The sequence below is a fragment of the Mus pahari genome, chromosome 2 (assembly GCF_900095145.1).
Source record: "Mus pahari chromosome 2, PAHARI_EIJ_v1.1, whole genome shotgun sequence".
Taxonomy (NCBI): Eukaryota; Metazoa; Chordata; class Mammalia; order Rodentia; family Muridae; genus Mus; species Mus pahari.
Window position 1 is genome coordinate 152,924,326 of NC_034591.1, and position 25,384 is coordinate 152,949,709.

Genomic DNA, 25,384 nt, shown 5'->3' on the forward strand with positions numbered 1-25,384 from the left:
CAGAGAGGAAAGTTGTAAGAGCAGCAGGCTCAGCCCCACTGTTTTGCCGGGGATTCTTGCAAAACAATGGATTGGAAAAAGTTGTGGGGAAGAATTTCTTCCTGTAAGAGCTAACTTTTAAAACTTGTCCTCCAAACAAAGGAGCAAATAGCAAGTAGCTGGAATAAGAAAAGGGCCTGGTGTGTGACTGCTGTTAGAGCATTTAAAAATGCACATTGTAACCTAATCAAGTTACAATTTGGCTACATTTCTTACTCTATGGCTCTAAATACTGGCTAGATCAGCAAGAGAGGTGCTCAATCACAGTATCTTGAAATGAACAGTTAAAAAAATGCTCTTGCCCAATCTAGCACGGTTCTGGAGGGGAAGTCAAGGAAGAGTGCAATAGAGAACCTTTAAAGTCTGGGCCGTGGTGTGGCAGAACAGGTTAGTGTCAACAAGACATGCAATTCCGGGAGAAGAAAGAGTCACCTAAAACAGGAGGCTCAAAAACCAAACTTTGTCACATACTGAGACAAATTGTGATAAAGGGACAGGACATCAGCTTTATTCAACAACAACAACAACAACAACAACAACAATAATAATAATTGTATGGCCTAATTCCAGTTCTTTGGTTATCCTCTGCAACATGATAAAGTTTGAGGGCAGTCTGGGCTAAATGAGCTCTCGTCCCAAACCTAATAAAACCAAATGAAACCAAACCAATCTACCTCTATTTTAGTAACATTGCTTTTACATTCTGAAGAAAATTTCTTAATCAAGATATATTTTAGTGGAATGACAAGGTCAAATGTAGCAGAATTCTATATACATTTATTATCTAAACAGATTATATTATTCATGGTTTATAATACCTAGAATACAATAAAGCCTTAGTGAATATACATAAAGAAAAGTAGAAGCATACTGTTTCTTAGCTTCTAATGACATTAAAATTATAAATAAATCTTTCATGTCACCTTCAACTGCTGAACCACTGTAATGATTATACAATATGATTGACACGCTAACATGGAAAATGATTGCTTCTGGTCTCAGAGTAATCACCAAGACCTTAAAATCACTTTATTAGTTCAAGAGTATAATATATCATTAAAAGTCATAATAGTTTATTGGAAGGATCATAATTATTCATTGTAAATAAAGTACACTTTTTTTTTAATGCTGACTTTCCCAGTGAAACATATGAAGTATTCGATTGAAGAAGAAAATAGTGGATAACAGGTCTCACAAGAGAATCAAATCCAGTTTCAGAGGGCTGTCTCCCAAAGATCAATACTTGAAGATGCTTCCTGTGTACTGCCATAAAACTTCAGAGACATCTCAGAGAGGAGAAGAGTTTCTTCACAATTATTTCCACGGATGCGCTGGGCATTAAAATGATTTAGATTACAATATCTGAGAGAGAAAGAAAGAAAGCTTTCCTTAGGAGCAGATGTAGATGACTTGATAAATCACGGGCTTCCCTCCCTTGCTTGCCTACCTTTTATGATGGGATCGTAGATACTGGCACAGCAGAGAGGATTATTTAAGAGGCTCACCAGGGCAGTCTTTGTACAAGGACAGGAGAGTGCTAGTTAGGGCATAGTAAGGCTCCCATAAGGACCTTCAGATGGTGCTCTCATATTAAGACAAGGTCGTGCCATGTGGCCCAAGCTCTCTCAGGACTTGCTACGTAGTCTAGGCTTGTTTGAACTGGGGGCGGGGGGGGGGATTCTCTGGCTTTAGCCTCTTAATTGCTGGGCTTGTAGGATAAGCACACGCCATCACGGTCAGCGGGATGGTGCTCTCCTATGAACACCAGTGAGTCTCTTCTGTACTGTCAGTGAGAGAAACCCTGAAATTGTATTGGCTGTGGATCCCATGGCTGCTTGGACCCTAAAAGCTTATCAGATGTGCTATCAATAGTACTGTACTGTGCCATATCAGACATCCCATGATGGTGGTGCTGAGATCATTGTTAAAGAGAGAGTACATGGCCACATTTTAAAAATGTCTACTCATTAAAAAATGTCTACTCCAATATCTTCTCAGCCCAGGCTACCCTGAGAGGGAGGGATTGTTCCCGTTTTACAGACTAGAAAACTAAAGCTGAAGTGTAAACCAATGTCCTTATAGCTTACGAAGGACTCGGACAGACTTTTTTTCTGCACCAAACCTGCTGTGGTGCTTAACCCCTTGACTTTGCTTGCTCTCATCTCTGCTGTGGTCACTTCTATTCTTGACTGCTGCCTTTCCACCTACCCTGAGTTCTCACTCAATAACCACAGATCTTTGACTATTTTAGATTGGCCACTGATCTTGAATCCCTTTGTACTAATGAAGTTCCCTGGTTCAGTTTGTCTCTTTGGTGCCTGGGACCGTGCTTAGCAGGTTGGCTGACTGACTGCATGCATAAAGAGCTGATGAATTTGGATTCCAAGTGAAACTTAATTGAACTCAATCATACTTATAATCCACTAGACCTAATCTCTGATTTTCTAGTTTCATTTACAATCTAAGAACCTGGCATTTAGAGAGATTACAGACTGTGGGAGAGAGGTAGAACTTGTATGCTGCTAAGGGTAAGAACGACTCATATTGAAGGGACCATTTGAGTTTTAGGTCTGGTACTTATCCATTCCTACTTTCTGAGATTCAGTGTGTCCCATAATGGTGCAGCAGCTCATCAATATCAGGGCCACAGGATGACACTGAGCACAAGTTGAGTTTTGACTCAGCAAGCTTTGGGTTTGCCACACCCATCTGACACCTGGATGCTGACCCAAAAGACAGAAGCAAGGGAGAGGCATGGAGTAGGTCAATCTGTGGGTAAATGCATTGGGTAAATGGAGGCAGGTGAAGGCAATAAAACTAATTCCTGTGATGTAGTTCACATGGAGAGTTGATCTTCCAGAGTTCCATCCCTTAAAACCAGCTGTTGGTAGTTGATAAACTGTTGTGATTGACATGCACAAAGACTGTAACAGTTTGTTCTTTGCATGCAGCTAGTGTAGGTCAGAAAGAGAGAAGAGAAAGGCAAGGGGATCAGGAATGGAAGGGCAGGCAGATGCTGCACAGGCACCTGACTCATGGAGCGTCTTTTGCAAGCAGGCATTGAGTGAATGAGACCCAGACTCATGGAGCATCTTTGGCAAGCAGGCATTGAGTGAATGAGACCCGTTTCTACGATCAGAGAGTCTTTTGCATTGGCAAATTGTAAAGACACGTGAGATTGTGCACAAGGAAGATGACATTATATTATTTTGACAACTTAGGTCAGTCTCCAAGGGATTGTCATCTATTGACCTTGAAATGGCCACTGCTGATGTAAAGGATTGAATGAAACCCAAATCTCTTGGGTCATTAAAGTCTTAGCTGTTTGTTTAATGATACCTGTTTTTAATAGTAATGACTTATCCATATGGCTACCTGTAACCCTAAGGTGGTACTATAGTAGACAAAGAATACCACCTTGGAATCATAACATGCTTTAGAATTGAATAAAGCACTCATTTGGTGTGAGAGTCAGTGGGAAAGGAAAGTCTAAGGTGAAGTTTTTGTTCAGAATAATCCATTACATTTCTTCAGGATGCCAGTTCGTCTTGTCATGGTGTATGGGATCCCATTGGCTCACTCACGTGTGAGTCTCAGACCTGTATTTCGCAGAGTCAGAAATCATTCCTCTTCCCACACACTTACCTGGGTGAAGCCCTCCAGAGTCCCAGGATGTTCAGCAGCGTCAAGGATGCCAGCACGAAGAAGAAGTTCTCTAGATTGCCTTTGTCTAATGCATTTGGAAACCAACTGCCTGTTTGGAGCAAAGGTACGGTTGTCACTCATCTGCAGAGTCCCAAGTTTCTGTGAATATTTTATTATCCCGCAGTTCTTAGAGCATTGTGCGCCTTGGTAATGTTACCAGTGTGAGAAAGCTCATTATCATTCAGGAATTAATGGTAAAGTGATAAGCAACACACCCCAACATGGCAGGCTTAAAAAGGTAACAAAACCTTTCCCTGGGTTGGAAGGGCAATCTTGATCCTGGCAGTAATTCACCTCATGTGTTCTGGTTTCGTTTATTCTTGCGGCTCTGTGTTTAGTTCTGTGCCTAGCATATGGAGTAAATACTTATTGACGACTGAACGCTGTTTTCTATGAGATTGTCTTCTGCATATTCTAATTGTAAGACCTGTGTACACGAAGCCTATTACCCATTTTAACAAATGGAGTGAATCCAGGGATCTCTTAAGATTCTGTCACCGAACCTGTTGGAAAGATAACACTAATTTCTTGATTGATGCAGAGATCTCTGAACCTGATGAATAATTATTACAGTAAGACAAATACCCAATAGAGAGTCTTTATTTTCTTATATTGCCAATCTGAGTATTTATGATGGTGCTTGGGATTCAAGGTAATTAATTTGCTACTAGGTTTTGACTTTGCTATGTTTGGTCTTTGCTATATTTTTTTTCCTCTTTCTATCCCCACGTCAATCTGTATTCACTGTATGCTTTTTGCATGTGTGTTTAGTGTGTAAGTTCCTGTGTTTTGAGTGCAAACACATGCATACAGAGCACCTGTGAAATGGTCATGGGACAACCTTGAGGGTCAGTCTTTAGGTCCCTTCCAGCTTTATTCAAAAGAGGATCTTATTGGCCTGGTACTCTGCCATGTGGGCTAGCCTAGCCTAAGAGTTTCTAAGGAGTCTACTTGTCTTGCCCTGTCATCTCACTGTTTCTGGGATAATTGATACGTAGTGCCACCATGTCTGCCTTCTGGTATGAGTCCTAGAACCCCGAGCTTCAGGTCCTCATAGTTCCAGGGAGCATTTCACCAGCTGAGCCATCTACCCAACCCTCCTCAATGGATTTTGACACATTGCTGTTCAGCATACTATATAAATAAAATATACATGTTATAAATGTAACACCCAATTTTAGTTGATTCTCTAAAACCAGGAATAAAGTCTAGCATTGTGGAATTAAAGGGAAATCTATCTTTGCAGGAAAATCTATGCAACCACAGTTCTGACCGGCTAGAGAAACTGATACTGTTTGGAGTTAGAAATAGGAGCCCAGCCTTGCTGAAGGTTGGAATGCCAGGGTGTGGGCATTTCTCTGCTCCCTTAGGGACATGGCGTCTAAGGTGTTAGTGAGGACTGTCTGGGATTCCAGCAATCCATTTCTGTGCTGAAAACCTCGACGATCAGCGCTGGGCTCTGCACATAGTATAGGATGCTTCTGGAACTAGAAGGTATCTCTTGGCCTTTTCCTGGCGAGTATATGCTTTCAAGTCAGATTTGAATCAAACTTTCTGCTTTAGGCTGACATCCTAGGTAGGGCAGCTGTGATTAGTTGTATCCCTTCCTATTTAACACACTCTCTCTCTCTCTCTCTCTCTCTCTCTCTCTCTCTCTCTCATTTTCTTCCTCTCTTCCTCTCCCTTTCTATTCCTCTCCCTCTCTTTCTCTCACTTCTTTCTAACAGAGACTCTCTTACAAAAAATATCCTGGTTCATTTGTTTGGGTTTTTTTGTTTTTTTTGTTTTGTTTTGTTTTGTTTTTTTGTTTGTTTGTTTTTGTTTTTTTTTGTCTCTTACGATCCTTTCTACCCTCTCTTTTCACGATGTTCTTTGAGACTTAGGTGTAAGGGTTATGTTATAAATTTATTAATTGGGTCTGGGCTCCCCACAGTTGGATCTTTGCATTTGACCAGCTGTGGCTTTCAGTTTGCTGAAAAACAAATAAACAGGGGAGGGGGAGGACATTTAGTTGAGAGATGGGGAGGAGGGGATGGACCTGGGAAGAGTTGTGGGAAGGAAAGAGGGGTGGATATGGTGAAAATGTGATGTGTGAGATTCTCAAAGAATTAATAAAAATAAATGTCAAAAGATACACCACCACAGAGGGGTTTAATCACTAATACAATTGATAGAAAAGAAAAACAATAAAGTTGTTCCCCTATGCTCATGTCCCAGTCACAGAATTAGCTGTGTCCATTACCTTCTCAACCCCCATGAGTAAAAGTTGATGTTGATAGGATGCACACCTGAAGTCCAAGTGCTTATGGGGCAGAGGCAGCAGACTCACCAGGAGTCTGAGTTCAGTCTGTACTACAGTGATAGATGCTATCCTAAAAGAAAAAAATACTTATTGAGTTTAGAGCTGTTTTACAGGTTCTGTCTTCCCATTTCACTAAATTCTCCTCCTCCTCCTCCTCCTCCTCTTCATCATCATCTAGATTGTATGTATGTGTGGGTGTTTTGCATATATGTGTATCTGAGTGCCTTGTGCGTGTATTGCTCTAGAATGCCAGAAGGGGGCATTGGAACCCTTGGAACTGGAGTCAGAAACAGTTGTGAGCTAAGCTACATCCTCTGGAAGTGCAGCCAGTGCTACTAACCACTGAGCCATCTCTCCAGCCTCTCTCCAACTTATCAATTTGTGTGTCATTATAAAGGAAATGCCTGGCTCCATTGCTGTTCTGACATGCTAATGCCTTCACACGAATATGAGAGTTTGCACGGAGTACTGTCCTGTGTGTCTAGGAATGAGTACTATAACTCAATTTCTCTCTTCTTTTTCAGCATTTCTGTGTCTGTGTCTGTCTTTCTATGTTTTGTAGCTTCTCTATTTCTGCCTCTCTGTCTCTCTGCATCTCTGCCTGTCTCTGTCTTCATCTCTGTTCTCTGTCTCTGTCTGTCTCTGTCTTTGTCTGCCTGTCTCTGTCTCTCTCTCTCCATGTATAGGGACTAAATACCCATCGGTACTTAAATGGGGGACTTGGAGTGTAGGTCAAGAAAAGGTGAGCTAACATCTCACTGATTTTCAGAAGACCTAAGCTACCTGACTAAGGCCATTCAAGTAGTGCTATTTTCTTTTTCTCTTGAATTAATATCCCAATCATACTTCCATCCTTTACATTTCACCCCGGCACTTCATGTGTCGTGCCATTATACCATTCTATCATCATGTTTCTCTGGCTGGAGTAAGAGGAGTGCATGGAGCACGTGAAGCCTGAGAATTAACATGACATTTAATTCTTCTTGGAGCATGAATTTTGGCCCATAATAAGTAATTGAAAAGACTATCTTTATATTATAACAAAGTCAAATGAGGGAGAAGAATATAAATTTTGAAATATCTTTAGAGGTAAAACATCATATTTCTAAGAGATTTTGCAATTACAGCAAATACCAGCTGTTCATGAGACAAAACCAAGTCCCCTGGGCAGGGCAACACACTTCCACCTGTCACTGGGGACAGAGCGGGCATGGATGGAAATCACTGCGAGGCAGTATATAGGAAATGGGGGACACAGAAGAGAGGACATTACCAAGATGTCAGAGGAAATAAATGGAGATGTCAAGCTATTCCCTAAACATGTAAATGGGGTTAATTTAAGAAAAATACCAGATTGCTGCACTGCTTATTCCAATTCCTAATTATTTTGTATCTATCTATCTATCTATCTATCTATCTATCTATTAATTTTGAGGTTCTCACAAAGTTTCTGGGCTAGCCTTGAACTCACTGTACAGTCCACACAGTTCTTGAATGTGTAGTCCTGCCTTGTCCTCCTTGAGTAGCTGGTGCTAGAAACTTGCATCCTCAGGCCTTGCTCTGTATTTCTGCTTACATGTTTTAAGCACCTGTCTTTTAAAGATAATGCTGATCTACACAGGAGCCCCACGGTCTTCCTATGCGTTCTGATTTAACGCTCTGGATAAAGCTGACTTTTGTGGTTAGCACCACCATAAACAGAACCCTTGCCTGGATCGGCAGTTTGGGACAGAATCAAGCCTCAGGTTGGAACATCTTCCTAAGAGCTACAGGTTAGTTTATTAATACTTGTTTTTAATAGTGGGGGCGAGGCACATTGGGTGTAGAAAAGTGTACAAAGTGCCTGGGTTTAAGGCAGACTTTTGAAGTCAAATATCATGTATTATTGAATATCTTTTGTGATTGAGCAAACACGTGGAAGGCTTAAGCTTCAATTCCTCCACTCAAGAACGATGACAGCAATACCTTCCTCATTGCGGTCTTACCAGAATTAAAGAGCCAGTGGGTGGAAAGAATTGGGTACTAAAAGGCCCCCCTTCCATAGGTATCAGGCCATCACCTCCCCGCCCCCTTGAGGAGAGAACTCTCACACAGAAGCCAGGTACCTTACACTAGATTTGGACCTCATTTCCTATCAGTTATTCCTTCATGTTCTGTGTGCCTTTTTTTTTTTTTTTTTTTTAATCATTATCTCAGGACCCGCTGTAAAATGTTCCATTTACCATCGCCAGTTGACTCAGCTCTTAGCACTATAACTTTATTTTAGTAGCTTATAAACTTTTATTGTCGTAATTCACATTTGGGCCATTTTTCATCTGCTATTTCTAGGGGCTGATTGAAGTCAGGGGCATCCTTCCTTGCCAAGGGAGACAAAGTGAAGACTTTAGGTCAAGGAGGGCGCCAAGGAAACATCTCAGACATGCAGCATAGGAGCTCTGGAAGTGAACAGGAGGAAGCCTGTCGCAGGACTCTGGGGGCTTCTTATTAGGTGGTGCTCGGGAGTGCTCACAGCGAATCTTGGTACTTGCTTAAGTGACATGTCAAGTTGGTCAGTAAGGACTGTTCCACTGCTGAGCTAAGAGAACGTTCAAAACATTTGTTGGCATTGTTCAGCATTTCTCTAAAGAACACTTGCTAACCTCAGTTTATTTGCTCACTGAAACCAATCTTAGAGAAAATTTGGGGTACCAGGAAGTAGTTACTCCAAGTTGCTTAAGAGATGTTTCTAAATTAGTGAAGAAAATGGCGACTATTCTGGAGCATTGGACTTCTTACGCACTTGTTACAATGTTGCTGCTTTTCTGGAGTTACCGGAGACAAAGAGACTACAAACTCTATTTTATCCTGCAGGTTGATTCCCGGAGGCTCTGGGCAGGAAAGTGACCCACCACTCAGCAGACAGCTCCTGCTCTGTGCTTACAGAGCACATCGTTGGTAGTCCTTGTAGATGCCAGATGCAGCTACTACCATTACCAGTAAGCAGAGAGTTTGAAGAGAGCTGCATGGCTGCCTTGGAAATAGCTTGCTTCAGATTCTTCCCCAAGCACCTCATTTGTAAAAGTCCCCCCCCCCCCGAATTCTGGGACTAATTTTCAAGGCCAATGAGGTTCTTGGAATAATTCTCAGCAAAAAATGAAGCTTGGAAATTTGAATGAGAAGCATATAGGTTGACATACTTGCACTCCAAACAACAACACTACTCATAAGACAAAAACAAAACTATTCCTCTCTAGTCACAGGATATGTATCATAAGAACCAACATGTGCTCTTCTGCCTTGTCTTTGGGTTTCAAAAGGTTCCAAAGACTGACCCCCACATTTTCTGGTTCTTGTTAGACATCTGCACCCACAGGGAAAGCATAAACACTCACACGACTGGCTTTCTGATGAGACGAACGAGCTACATTCTGCCATAGCCTCATCCGAGCAGATTTCACATTCCTGCCAAAGATCAAGGCGACTCCAAGAAACCAACCGTATCCTTCTCTGTCCCCAAACCAGAGGTCACCATGCCTATTTGCTACCAGTAATCCTGCACCCACAGACCTAGCTGATTTAAGCTATCTCAGAGCACAACCCCTACCTCCACATGGTCTTGCTGTATCTGACAAGTTGTATCCCCTATCCCAGGTTGAGAGAACAAGAAAAGGAAACATTGCTGCTGTTACCCACAGACTCAGTGCCAAGTGCTTGTTTTAGCCACGTAGTCTATTTTGGGAACAGTGGGAAGTCGCTTCAACAATGGGATAAGTAGAAGGTAATAGAGTGAATTTCAACTGCAGAGATCAAGGTCACTTTGATATATATGTTACTCTCTCACGTAAGTATTGGATTCTCAGTGCCCTCCCTTCCCCTGCCCCTCCCCCCTCCTTCCCTCCCTCCCTCCCTCCCTCTCTTCCTTCCTTCCTTCTTCCCTGTGCTGGTTAATTTCTGCCATCTTGATACAAACTAGACACACCTGTCCAGAGGGAAAGGCAACTGAGGAACTCTTTCCTGTGGGTTTGGCTCCACATTCTTAATCACTAATGGTTGTAAGAGGGACCAGCCCACTGGTGCCATCTTTGGTCTGCTTGTCCTGGACTGTATAAGAAAAGTACTGGAGCGAACCATGGCAAGTCAGTAAGCATAGCTCCTCCATGCTCCCTGCTCCAATGCCTGTCCCCAGGTCCTGCACTGGCTTTACTTCGTCAATGGATTGAGACCTGAGAGCTGAGGTAAACCCCTCCCTTCCATAAGCTGTGTTTGGTCACTGGTTTGTCTCAGCAATAGTGCAGGAAACTAAGATCCTTCTCTTTCTTCCTCTCCCCCCTCCTCTTCCTTCTTATTTTTGGAACAAGGAGTTATTCTCATGGATAGACCACAGCTGTGCTAGTCAGTACTGAGTTGTCTGTTTCTGAGCTACACTGGGAAGACCAAACCCGTGATCCACAGACAAGAATGGATGGAGCACATAGAGGGTATACGAAATCCAGGAAGTGCCACACCCTGAGGTATGAATTCTTGCTTGCCCTGATCTCCAAGCATTCTTCAGTCTACAGGCTGTAGACCCCCTTCTGATCAGGATGGGGGTCTGGGAGCTCAGGAATGGTGCATATAAGGTCTCCCTTCATCTTAACAGCCAGGTTCTTGGAGTAGCTTGAGTTTTAATGGGGGTGCTTTAACTGTAGATTCGAGCAAAAATGTTCTCGCATATGCTCAGCTGGCAAAATGCCTGTCTCTATAAATCTCTTCTTTTGAGGATGAGTAAATAGGAAGAAAAGAAAGGGAGGGCCAATATGGGTATCAGAAACATGGCTAGAATACGTATATGACTGTTGCTTGCAAGAGACAGAAGGCGAGAGCTTAAAATGACATTAATGGGAGTAAAAAGAGGAAGCCATTACAAAACAAACAAACAACAACAAAAACTCCAAAAACAGAAAACAAAGAAGCAAAACTGATGGGAGGCAAAGATGATTTCAAAGCGGAAAAAAAATCACACAGAGGGACCTGGAGAGGATTATTTACACTGATTAATAAAAAGAGGATTATTTACATTAATAAAAGGCACAGTGTGGGCTGGGAGAAGAGTCAGGGGGTGAAACGCTTGCAGGGTAAGCACCGCAACAACGGTGCCCAGCACCCATGTAAAGCTGGGGGTCACCAAACAAAGGAACCAACCATGCAAGATTAACTTTGGGGGATGAATAGAACAACACGAAGAAGCTAGAAGGGGTTCGATGAAGGTTGGAGCAAGACATTGATGTGGAAAAATAAGTGGGTTTAATAGTTCTAAAAGCTGATGACGGATGAGTGAGAACACAGCAAGCTGGAGAAGACTGGCAACCCTGGCAGGACCTGAAACAGGGATGCAGAGAGCAGAGGGATGGTCAGCGGTACCCAAGGGTCCTCTGTTGATGTCAGAACTCGTGTGGAGACAAGACGACGACTTTAGAAAATCTTATTTGCCAAAATTGAATCAAGGGGAAATGAGGATGGTTAATGGCCAACAGGAATGAGACAAAGCGACAAAGAACAATATTTAAGAGAGACACTAGAATCCACATCAAAATTTCAATGGTGTTTCTCACAAAGATGGGGGAAAATAACGTCCTAAAATTAGCATGGAATGACAGAAGACCTCCAGTAGCTAATCTGATCTTGAGTACAAAGAAGGCTGCATTCATTACAATACCTGATTCAAAGTATGCTACAAAGCTATAGTAAGCAAAACAGAATGGCACTGCCCTGTAAGGAGATACAGAAGCTGCAAGACCAGTAGAACAGAATAGAGGCAGAAATAAATCTACACATTTACAATCAAATAGTTTAAATCAGGTCAAGGAGTTAAACAGTAGTTATAAAATGAATAGATGAAAATATATAAGAGAAACGCCACAAAACACTTAACAACAAAACAACAAAAATAAACATTTTGTTTGTTCCACTTCAACAAAATGAAGTGAAAATATGCAAACTAGAAGAACAAAACTCCAAATAATATATCAGATAAGGAACTGATATCCAGAATATATAAGAAACTAAAACTATCAACTAAAGTAAAAATAGCATGTTTGAAAACGGAAAAAGAACCCAAGGAAACATTTTCCCTAAAGACACAACAGTCAACAGATGGTTACTAATTACTAGTTACAACAGTAATTTACTAAATTAATAATTACCAGAAAAGTAAAAGTGAAAGGCAAAATTGAATGTCACTTCTCATCCATAGGAAAGAGTGGATGAAAAACAGGGACGGTTACACATGCTGGTGGGACCCAAGGAACGAGGACTCACACGCTGTGGGTGGGAATGTAAGTTAACGAAATGGACAGCACTATGAAGCTCATTAAAACATGCACATTAGCATTCCTGTGTGCCAACTGGGAACTGAAATCAGTATGTTGAAGAGATGTATGCACTCTCCTGTTCCTATACTAATCCAAAGACTAATTATGATTTCCAAGACACAAAACCCACCAAATTATGCATAATGTATGAGAGAGCTTGAAAATAGATCCCCAATGAAGTACTATTCAGCCTTTAAAAAGGAGAAAACTCCATTATTTGCACCAGTAGGGGTGAATCTGAAGGGCATTGTACTAAGTAAAATAAGCATAGGACCCTGAGATATATAGTGCACAAACTCTCTTACGTATGAAAACCTCCCATGCAAAGTCAAATTGTCAAGGTAGAGCATCAAGAATAACATGGTGGTTAGCAAAGGTTTGGGGGGAAAGGGAAGGCAGAAAAGGGGAAGATGTTGGTCAAGAAGGAAGGATTCTAGTTTGGAAGGAGAAGTCATAGAGATGATTGCATGACTTGTTGCTGTAGTTAATAGCAATGGATTCTATGCTTCGAAATTGTTCACTGTGTGGATTTACACAGTTCTGACCCAAAGATAGAGGCACATAAGAGACTGGGTCTGTTGACTGGCTTGACTGGAACCTCCTACCATGTCAGTGTGTCATAGAGCCTCATCCTACTCCATAGGTGTACACGTTATTCACTGCCAATCTGAGGAGGCATTGGCGTCCTGATGAGCTTCCTCCCTGTGGTGGAAGAACTGAAGCTTTTCCCTGGACTCATCCGGAACATCACAGGAGGGTCATCGTGCTGTCAAGCGCTGTTTATTCTGTGTTGTATAGATGTGATTTCATGTTGAAGATTTATTAATTAGGTGTATAACAGTGATGGATCATAAGGTGATATCAAGAGCTGCTCAGGAATTATTGAACACGATTTAATGTGTTTTGTATAAATGCTGGAAGAAAGATTGCTTACAACAAAGCTTATGACTTTATAGGCTCACAAACACACTTAAGAGGAAAATATGACAGATCTGTATTTATAGCGAGGCAAAGTGTGAAAGTCTTCTGGTGGCTTTGTTACTCTGGAAAAACGACATAAAATGAAAATGTAAAAACTGGAAATAGGGACAAACTATTTTATTTACCCAGGGGCTGGGGAGATGGCTCCATGCCAGAGCTTGTGCCATGGAATCCTGGTGGTCAACCCTTAACCAGGCGAAAAGATGAAGACAGTGGTACACAGTGGTTATCCCAGCATATCCAGAGACGGGCAGCAGAGACAGGAGAAGCGGCCGGAAGCTCCCAGGTCAGATAGCCTGGAGTATGTGTGCTGCACTGCAGTAGAAAAGACCAAGAGGCTCTGTCTCAACAAGGTGGAAGGCTTGGACCACCTCCGAGCAGTTGTCCTCTGACCTCCATGAGCCCATGCATCATGAGCCAACGTGCGCAGCCGCACACTGCCATGTGCCCTGCCCCACGTGCCGCCACCTGCGCCTCTGCAATCATCTGTCTCTTTTTCCCATTGCACACTGTTCTAAAAATGTAAAACATCACATTTGTTTGAAGATGGGATTATTTTTGCTGCAAAGCTAATTGGTGATTGATTGACATACCTTAAACTTACTAAGAAAATCTGAGAAATTTTGAGCAGATGTAAAAAAAAAAAAGCCATCTCTGTGAGGATCGTAGCTATCTTTCAGCAAGGTTGTAATGAGAGAGAATGAGTTTATGGCAGGAAAAAAAAGGAAAAAAGTTCTTATAGTTTATTTAACACAAAATGTTTAGTGTACCTATAAAGTAAACAAAATATTGCTAAAGGGAATTAACAAATGTTGAACAGACTAAAATGTTCCAAGAGCCAAGGGTTTATCTTAATGGTACCATGCTGGCCCAGCAAGCTATAAGGCCCCACATTTGGTCCTTAGTGACTCAACAGGTTTCTTTTAAAAGTAACTTTATTCCACATCAGTGGAACATATTTTTCCTAAAGTTTAACTTTACTTATTTTGTTTAAGTAAAAGGGCCTGGGTAAAAGATTAAGAATGAGTGACTGGGGAAAATAGATAAGACAATTCTAAAATTTATCTATAAGTAAAATCACAAAGCATATAGAACCAACAAATCAAGGATAGCCATAAATCAAAGATGATTAGAAACATTGGACATGAAATCTATGTTATAACATCGCAACAGCTAAAAGAAAGTTCTGGGAAGCTCAGAATGAGAGATGGCCACGAGAAGCCAGACCACAGATACCCTGAAGCAGCTCCTAACATCACCTAAGAAGTGAGTGGCCACACTGTATCACCAATAAGTTAATTAAATTGATGTGTCTTAGAGTGGTGGGATTGCTTAACCAGCTTTTCCTAACATATATTGAATAACACTGCAAATGTTGATTATTTTAAGCAAATTATATATTTCCTTGGAAATTCAAATGTAGCTCATGGGGATGAGAAAATCAAAAGCAATGTTCAACCACAGGAGTGCGAGATGGCACAGAGGGTAAATGTGCCCATCATGCGAGTCTGGCCATCAGAATGCTAGCGTTCCAGCCGAGAAGCCCATGTAAAAAACCTGTGTATGGTGCTGTATATCTACAGTTCTGTCTCTGCCACAGGTGAGGATGGGGGCCGAGGCAGGAGAGTCTCCTGGAGGTTGGTAGGCTGTCTAGCTTGGTGTGTGCAACAAGACAGACAAAGAGACACTCTCCTCAACAGTGTGGACAGTGAGAAAGGGGTCTAGAAGGTGTTGGCCTCCACATGCACTTATGTACACTAAGAAGAAAAAGTTCAGCCATGAAAATTCCACAGGCAAAGATGAATGCAGCAATAATAATTGCCATGGAAAGTGCTCAATGGCTATGAGCGTGTAGGTCAGTGGGTGTAGGTCAGTGGACCAGCGAAACAAACATCTCTGAAAGCGAAACATTCAGTCGAAACTAGAAAAACCTTAGTGACGAATATGACTGAAGGATCATGTGCATAAGTAATGTAAAGGAAAGAGTTAGGCTTCTCTTTGTAGTTATCTCAGGAGGGCAGCCAAAAAATAAGAGGAAAAATGAACAAAGTACCTGACTCAAAGCTTTGTGACAAAGAAATACAGTATTGATGCTCCAAGGATATTAAAGTTTTCAGCTGCACAACCCAAATAGTATGAAGAAACAATGGAACTTAATCTTTTGCTAGTTGCGTGGGCAAAAATAGGAATATGATGCCCAAGTGAAATTAATAGCTAGAGGAAAGTTTTAGGTTTGGAATTTAAGTAGAACACCTATGTGGATTGCTATAAAGAGATTTATTAAAAGACTTATTAATGCCATAGAGGGAAAGACAGACATCAAGACAAGGGCTCTGAGGAGGGCCCAGGTGCATAGGGCAGAGGAGGTATTCTTCTCTGTGTGGTTTACAGGAAGGGGAGTTCTGTGCCCTTTAATTGGTAGCTGGTTCTCAGTACCTACTTGTGCTCGGTCTGTCTGCTGGCCTGGGGCCTGGGTCAGAATCAGCTCTGATGTTGGAGAGAACAAGACAGTGGACAGAGAAGTCAATAGAAAAACTTTATAAGATGGCGTGGCCCTAGGTGAGAACGGGCATCTTCCCATGCCATCAAGCTCCATCGGCACAGCTGTCTCAACGCCTGTGATGTCTAAGACCGTCAGCCTCTCTGAGGAATAATCCCAGTGCTAGGAGTCCATTCTTAGGAGATAGTAAGAGATGTTGTTAAGGCACACACAAACAAGCTCACCTTGATGATGTTTGTGACACTGAAAACCCAGTGCCAGTCTAAGCATTCTGCAATAAAGGAAAGGTGTGCACACCACACACCACGAATCGTACTCTAGCAGTTGTTAAATAAGGGCTTTTTAATGTTTTCTTTCAGTGTTTGCAACTGTGACTGCCAATAACACAAACACTCGTAGTATTATATACAGGAAAGAGAAAAGAAAGGACCGGACATGCCTGTGTTGATTTATAGCGAGTCTCTAGAATCTTATTCTCTGACTATCTATACACACATAATCTTTAGGACCTAATCATGTGTACAAATAGGAGACTATTAGAAGAAAATTCATGGGAATAATCTGTCCATCAACTTTAGATTTAAACATTACTTTTAATGTGTGTGTGGGGAGGAGACCTTCAGAGACCAGAAGAGGTTGTCAGATCCTCTGGAGCTGGAGTCATAGGCAGTCATGACATGGGTGTTGGGGATTAAACTCAGGTCTTCTGGAAGAGTAACAAGTGTGCTTACCCACTGAGCCATCCTGGCAGGTTTGCTGTGCACCATCGTTTCAAACCCAGCTGCCTACCTCTATTATAAGTGGACTTAGTTATGCACATGCTATGTTTACAGCAGAACACTGGAAAAATCGAATGATCCAGTGCTGGGTTTTTGCCACCTGCACCTCTGTACGAGCAGGTCATTAGCAGACTTGAAGCTGCACCTTAGAACATGTATGTTAACTATAAAACTGAACTGTTGTTATAGAAGCCCCAGTATCCCCTCCCGAGCCATGAAGAGAACAAGCTGGATCCAAGGTCTGCTGTCCCTAGCTCTGGTGAGGTATAACTTCAAGGGAACCACAAAATATCTCGAAGGTACATGTTGATATTTTATATGCGACCTCCCATTCCTTCAGATTGTAAACCAATCTCTGTCCCTTCTGGGGACATTGCTGTGATCCCCCTTGTATTAGTTACTAGTTCATTTGGGAAGCAAAAGAACTGAAAACGTTTGATGGACATCTTTTGGAATGTCTTCAAAAGGCAGTTGGATCCTGACCGATTATTTCTTTTAGCCTTCATTATTATCTTTAAAAAGTGATTTGATAGGACTGGAGAGTGAGCAGGTGTCTATGACTGTTGAGGTAAGTTGAATTGTGTGTATACCGTGATGTATTTTAGGTGTATTGTCCCCCTCCACTCACCCACATGTGTGTGTGTAAGAAACACACAGTTACAGAGATGTACAAGCCATTCTCCAAGGTGGACCAGCTTCTACACCCTGGGAAATAAACCCAGGGCAGAGAAGAGAACTTTGGAACTGGTAGTCCCCCATGGCTATATGATCCTGGTAACTCATGTGTTTTCTGAGCTCATTTTCTTCTTATATATGTTGGGGCTACAAATATCTGCTCCCAAAGGCTTGTGGAGATTTAGTGAAATAATATCTTTGTGGAATGCATACAGCAAGACCTGCCTACAACTGACACTTAATAAATGTTAATTTCTTTCCTTTCTCCTTTCAGTAACCTGATTTAAATGCTTCATTTGAGATTCATAGCTCGCCTACCTGAGTTAATTTTTAAAACACATTAATTTTCATGATACCTGAAGGAAATAATACCTAACAACTGTATTCTAACTTTGACTTTTCTATCATTTTTTTCATAGTTATCTAATAGAAACTCAAATTATTATTTCCTTTAATTTACTGACAAGGAAACAGAGGCACAGAAGGGCTGAGCTGTTTGCCTAAAGTCAAATAAAGGAGACAGAATCAATATTTGTTGAGTGAACAGATGAGCTGAAATCGGCCTCAGACCCACGCTCCGCTCAACCCCGCTCTCTACTCGCCCTGCATTTCGGCTTCAATTTGCATTTCCAGTTCTTGGGAATTGTGGATAAAAATGAAGTCGAGTTGCTGTTTCTGGGAGGGGACACCATGTCTTTCAGAATGGTTCAAGAAATCACGAGGCATTGTTCGCCTGAACAGGCAAGGAGAAGGGTCTGGATGGTGTTTGACATAACTGGCTCTCTTATAAGGGTGGATTCATCCTTCTAGAGAGCGTTGGGAGGGAAAACCCATCAAGATAGTGTGTTCTCTTGATGATTTCAATGAATTATCATGGAAATGAGTTTCAGAAGAGAGGTAATGCTTTGTGATAATAGCCCGATAATGCCATTAGCCATGAGCTGTAATTGTAATAGCATTAGTCAAATGAATATATCTGATATTAATTTGAGTGTCAAATATTTCTGTAAGGTTCTTCTTGTTAATTAAACATCAGCCTGGGCATTATTAATTCACCATCTATCCAGTCCCTGCACACAGTAGGCACCCAATGTATATTTGTAGAGTGAATTAATAAATCAATCCTTAAGTGGAGTTACTAAAAATAATAAAATGCTAAATTTAAGTACTTTCATGGGTAGAACAAAATTTAATTTTTAACGATTTCCTTATATTATTTTAAATTACGTGTCTGTGTATGGGTATTTGCCCATGAACGCAGAGCCATCAGATACCCGAAGATTGGAGTTATATTCAGTGGCCAGCAACCTGATCTCACAGTTGGGATTGAACCTTGGTCCTCTGTAAGAGCAGTACATGTTCTTGGCCTCTGAGCCATCTTCCTTCCTTGTTCTGGACATTGAGTTTGTTTTGTCTGGCAGATAGATGCTCATTTGTGAACCCTTTCCTTCATTTGCAATTAAAATCATTGAGAGTATTCTTCATAATTTTTAAATTTTTGCAAAAAGAGTCTTTCTCCTTTTTCAAATATTTAGAAGCAAAAATATTTCTTCACATTCATTGGAGTGTAGAGAGTCTGCCTTTTTAGCCTGTGCCTGCTATCGGTGGCTTGCTGCACGTTTCATAAAGAAGATGGGGTGGTGCCTGCTGGCGTTCTTGCCTGCCTTCTCCATCCTCTCCTGAGCCTTCTTTGTGGGAAGAAGTCCAGCTCTAGGTGTTGAGGCCTGGCTGGGTCTCCGTTCCCTCCTCATTGGAGCTTCAGGGCCGTTGAATCCCTCCTTTCTCCTGTAATGTTTTCCTTCTCTGTCTACATTGGCTGTGCTCAGCAGTCACACAGTCATAGAATGAAAGCTGCTAGAGCTGGCGCATGAGATTCCCTCAGAAACATGGACTTCTCAGTTGAGCTTTGGGACTGGGAGTTTTCTACTTTAGGGTAAGTATGTCTTCAATTTTGTATGGATCACGCTTTGCATATTTATGTCCCCAGTAGTGTATGGGGACGTACACTAAACAATTTATTCACTTTGTATCTGAGATTAAAATTTAATCGCACACACGGTGTTTTGATTTGCTGAGTCTGACAACCTCGCCCACACACCCTTCCAGCTGTCACTCATCTTCCAAATCTGCCCAGCCCTACGTCCTTCGAAAGAGCACCTTTGTATCCGTGCTTACCGAGACACGCTGCAGCCCATGTCAGTCTAGTTCTCATCCTCATCACTGAGATGGCCCCTATGGATGCTATGAGAGACCTTCATGTAGCACCTGAATGTCAAGAGCTCCTTTTCATCCGGCTCACTTTCACGCTAGCCTTTGAAGACACGATACACTTGAAATAACCTCTTAGGTTTAGTGAAAGAAATATACATATATCCACACATGTCCACATCCACTACATACCTATATGTATCATACATATATACGTACACACATACATATGCATACTTAGGTGTTCATGTGCACTTATATGCACACACATGCGCATGCACACACACATATACACACATGCATACACACATGCACATGCACATACACAATGCTACCCCTAACACATTAACACACTAGGGAGGGCTGTCTGTCCTCAGCTTTCTTCGATAGACTCTCTTATCACCTTCTTGAATACTTCAAATCTAAGCTCTGAGCCTCAGTATATCCCCCCCCCCGCTCACTTTTAATGTTCATACTTGGTGATTTCATTCAGGCTTGTGGCTTGGAATTTTATTTTTGTGCCTAACATTTTTGTATTTCCATACCTAGGCAAAGTCTTCCTGTTTTCAGTGTTGGCTCTTTCTATCTAGACAATATTCCGGTATACCAAACGTCATGTGTTAAGTGTTGCAGCGCATTCTTCTTCCAAGTCTTTTCCATTTAGTAAACAGTCTTTTCCCATCCAGTGAGCTCTTAGGCAGCTGGCGTCTCTGTAATTCCGTTGCCTCCCTCCTGCACTTACTGATTTCCAAAACCATCCCAAAGCGGTGTTGGTTCCGTCCCAGAAGCAGAGCTGCATCTCAGGCCTATTTCTCTGCTTCATTAATATCTTTATTTGCCTGGATTATTTTGTATCCTTCTCCTTCTTCCGAGTGTATCTTTTTTCTCCTGTTCAAAGTCATACTACATCCACACAAGTCTTTAAATACCAGTAGAGGTGTCATTCACCCAACGTCTTATGATGTAGTACATTTAGGCTGTCAGTCAAAGGTCCCAAATGATTGGACCTCCGTATAACTCCACAGTGTTATGTCAGTCTCTCCATTGCTGCATATTTTCAGCATTCTGGAATCTTATGGGCTCCTTTCATACAGTCAATGATTCTCTACTATAGGCCCTGTCATAGAAACTGTTTACCAGAACTAGATCAGGGGTTCACTCACCATGAAGAAAAACACACACCCTTCTAGTCTTGGCTTTAGAACCATTTCCAGCCTCTCTTCCCTGAAGATTCACATTTCTCTGACTTTACCCTGCTCTCTGTGTATTTGCCACGCAGAAGAGGTGTCATCTCTGATATGAGTCCAAGTCACCTGCGTGACTAAAGTGACTGTTTCATGTCCCCTTATTCACCGCTGCATCTGAGACTCAGGTAGAATGTGAGAACTGAGTTTTCACATCATGGATGCTTTCTTTCCTAAAGAATTATTGAAATACTGTAGCAAACAGCATGCAACATACACCTCACTGACCTGGAAGATGTTGGAACCTTGTTCAAACTACAGCAATCTTAATGACAGAAGTCATCATCTTTGTTTATATACAATTTATGTGTCATGTGACTTGGGAAGCATGTTACTCTTTTCCTATAGTTCTCACAAAGGTCTTGGAAGGAAATTCATTTTAAAGGAATGGCTTAAGCTCAGAAAAAAAAAAAAAACCAACCAAAAAACAAAAAACAAAAAACAAAAGTTAAGCCTATAGAGAGGACTCAGTGGGTAAGAACTTGTTGTGCAAGCATGAGGACATGAGTTTGAATCCCAAGAACACAGTGAAAATCCAGGCACAGCCAAACCTATTGGTTTCCCCACGGCATTTATGTGGTGATGGGACTTGGAGACAGAACTGCAGGAAACTAACACAGCAGGGATCAACAAAGGGATCCTGCCCCACACTGAGGTTATCCTCGGACTTCTACATGCACACACACACACACACACACACACACACACACACACACACACCCCATGCCACAAAATAGACCCCCCAAAACATATTACACTCCCTTATATTCCCTTTCTTAAATTTTGCGAGCCAATAACAGTTGTTGGTGACTGTCTGTAGCCTGATGGGTAATTTGGGCTCCTCCTTGGTACTGCTATGAACTCAAATATCCCTGGGTAGCGCGATGGATTTGGGTGGGATATAAGGTTGAGGATGGAGAGCCAGCTGTACCCAAGTTTCCTAACACTATCCCATCGGGAGGACCCTGTGCTTCATTGTGGCTGAGGAGCATGAGCAGAATTTACCTGTGAAGTCACAGAGGGCTTGACCACTCAGACATGGGCCTGGCCACAGGTGGCTTTGGGAGCAGCAGGCTATGTGCTCTGTACTTCGCGGTCTAAGAATCTATGATCTTAAAACACACACAATAATCAAAAGCCCAGTTATAGACCTGGATTGGAAGAAACACATTTCTTAGAAAAAGACACAGACCCAAGAAATTCAGTTGAATACTTTTCCACCCAGAAAAAGTCTTTTTTCCTTTCAAGTTCCCTGTAACTGCAAATCCCTGTTTCCAGAGCGACTCCGTGATTCATGGTGACATGGCTGTCAGTGCCCTCAATTCTTGTAGATATTTAAATGAGAATTTAAAAAGATCTCATTTTTAATTTAAACTGGTCTTGATTTGAATTAAACAGCCAAATTCTTTGTACTTTTCCTTGAAACTGGAGGAGGTGAGAGCGAGGGGACAGGGGGAACTCGAAGCTTGACCTCTTCATTCTGGCCAATTTCTCCGTTTCTTTCAGGCACTTTCCATCACCTGTAACTCGTCTATAACTGAGATGTCATTTCCTCCTGAATTTCTATTTTGTTATTTTTGTCAAGAGGTGAGTTTGGAGTCAGGAGTCTGAGGAAATTGATCTTGCTCCTAATGGGATGGAGTTGACACAGGCGGTTTGACTGACTTTCCATTGCCTTACATTAGCATCGCTGCTTTTAGAGAAACCGTTCCTGAAGTGATTAGTGTAGGAGGACGGGTTTAGTCTCGTCTTCTCCTTTAAAAACGCTCCGAGCAAGCGATCTCGGAAGGATCAGATTTCTCACTTGTACTGAAAATGTCACTCTAACAGCTATCTCGCTGCACAGTTGAGTTTTGAGAAACCTTTTGAATTTACCGCGTTCACACCATTTCTCCACCACTGTGCTAAAAATGACTAATGTAGCTTGGAGCCAGGAGACTGTGGTAGCTGATCTAGCCCCTCCTCCCGCCCCCCACGACTGACATGGATTCCTAAAGGTTGAGAACTCCGTAAATGGCCCTGTGGAACCGGAGAGGGTGTCAGCTCTCGAACACAGATCACCATGTTATTCTGGTCAATCCCGTTCCACAAAGCTATCTGAACACGTGACTGACTTGGCTTACCTAGTGTTCAGAGAACGCACTGTAACAGCCTGTGATGGTTTTGTATTTAAAACTAAACCCTGGCATTGGAATTTTGAAATGCTTCGTTTAATTTTATCCTATAACCGTCTCTGAGGAAAACGAAAAGTATTGCCCATTTTTAATTAAGAGGGAACAGTCTTAGAGGGATAATGACTTACCTAAAGTGATATTTGTGGTCAAAGAGCCATTTCCTTTGGGGGACACTAATTAGTCACTGTAAGCCAGCACAGGATCAAAAGAGCATATCACGAAACTCATTTCCTTTCTTGAATTATATCATGATGGGTAAGGGGGTTGTCACAAATAGGAATGTAAAACATGACAAGACCCCCATTTGATGTCATTTAGGGAAGGAAGGGGACGTGGGTGGGATGAGCATAATTAGGTGAACTGGGAAATGATTAGACCCACAAGGGAGGATTGAGTTGGTTGTCATTAACTTCCATGAAGTTTGTGGGAATTATCCACAGGGCTCTATTTTCAGGTTTGTCCAATTCAACAACTGTATCAATTACCTGGGAGAAGTCGAGGGACTTACATACTAAACCCGCAGACAACACAGGGGAGATCAGCCATTCACTGGGTGACAGACTCAAGTTCCAAAAATGTCTATTTTTCAGCACGATGGGTTGACACTTATTAAAAAGAAGGATAACATCCTATATTTAATTAGGCGGGAAAAACGCCCAGATGAGTGGAGCTTAATGGAGAGCAACTGCCAAAACAAGGAAAAGGGGGGGGGGTTAGGCTTTAATTGACCAGTAGTGTGATGTAACTACAGAGAACTCAACACACGCTCTATCTGCTGGTGGACATAGGCAGGCAGAGAAGACAGATGAACGTCCTGTATGTGCCTATTTTGATGTTGTGCTTGGATTTGAAAGTGGAGTTTTGAAGATATTGACAAATGGTTGTTTAATAGATGCTGACTGACAGGGGAAGAACAGGAGCTATGGAGTGGAAGAGAAAAGGAGATGGCTTTTCTATACCCCAGAAGGGGATGGTGACTGAAATGTTTACTGAGCAGTAGCTGTGGGTCTTAGTGACTCACTCTCAGAACAACATAATGAATTGTTTGTGATGATGATGATGATGATGATGATGATGATGATGATGACAATGACAATGATGACAACGATGGATACAGGACAGGAAGAATGCCTCTCTCTATTCAGATGGAGGCGGTCTGACCGGTTCTTCAGCTTATCATGGTTTCTCTGAATATTTATCAACATACATGGTAAGAAGTCAGGTTTAGTCTGTGAAATATACTTATCAACAGAAGGCAAGCAGAGTTCAATCTCCACGGAGAGATGTCTCCTGAATACGAGGGGGCCGACTCAGTTTCTGGTTTTGGCACAAGGTTAGACTCTAGGCCATGCGAGGCATCACCCAACTGAAAGATTCTAATTTCTTGGGATATGATTTGATGCTATACAATTTTATCGTGAACAGAAAAGAAGAGCTTTGGAAAGAAGAAAGTGAATTAGCTAATTGCCAGTTTAAATGGTAGTAATGCCAGTACGTGTTTAGAGAGGGTCTGACCTCAGAGCCCAATTTGGAAAGTGTTCCTGGTAACCTATATTTTAAGGTCACCAAAACCTTGCCCATTATATAAACTATGCTTCCCCAACTTTTACTCTGTCTAGGATAGGATCAATATTATCTCATGTGTACACTGACAGAGGATACATAGTATGAATTAAAGATGTCATTATAACATCTTTATGCTTGGGACTTCCTTCTACATTGCTTAGTATGTTAAATGATTTGGGCGTGGTGAGGGAATCAGGTCTCTTTCAGATACAAGCTGAGATGCCCGGAGCATTTTTTTCTACTTTAATTATAGTATTTAAAAAACAAGCATAATGCTACAGCCTACATGGAAGTTTTATAATAAATCTGACAATGAAAATAAAAACTTCTACTATACTATGCAGACTATCAGTGACAATTTAGATTTTCAATGAAATCTTTCCACAGGGAAGAAGACATTAAATGAACAAAAGGGCAGCCTACAGACTGGGAGAAGGTCTTTGGCTGGTATGCATCTGACAGAGGGTTGATATTGAGAATGTGTGAAGAATTAAAAAAGAAAAAACTAAACGGGAAGACAATTCAATTAAAAGTGGCCTAATGAAATGAACAGTTTGCAAAAGATGAATTACAAATGACTGAGAGACATGTGAAGAGACATTTAACCTCAGCAGCCACTGGAGAAGTACACATCTAAACTATGCTGAGAGTCCATCTGTCGCCCTCGTCAGAAACCAACAATGTAGAGTGTATGAGTGGGGGTGTGGCATGAGTGGGGGTGTGGCATGAGTGGGGGTGTGGCATGAGTGGGGGTGTGGCTGTCTTAGTTACTGTTTTATTGCTGTGAAGAGACACAAGGACCAAGGTAGTCATTGGGAGAGGGGTAAGGGGGGCGGAGAGAGAGAGAGAGAGAGAGAGAGAGAGAGAGAGAGAGAGAGAGAG

At 41.8% G+C, this 25,384-nt stretch overlaps 1 protein-coding gene across 1 annotated transcript in view; it reads right to left on the bottom strand.

Moving 5' to 3' along the window:
• Positions 1-523: 523 nt before the first annotated feature.
• Positions 524-25,384, bottom strand: part of Slc15a5 (solute carrier family 15 member 5) — a 76,312-nt gene continuing 51,451 nt past the window's right edge. Inside the window, exons 8-9 of the mRNA XM_021191540.1 lie at positions 3,685-3,793; positions 524-1,401 (exon numbers count right to left, since the gene is read on the bottom strand). Of these exons, the coding sequence (XP_021047199.1) occupies positions 1,254-1,401; positions 3,685-3,793 (257 nt within the window). The 3' untranslated portion in view covers positions 524-1,253. The remainder of the gene's footprint in view (positions 1,402-3,684; positions 3,794-25,384) is intronic.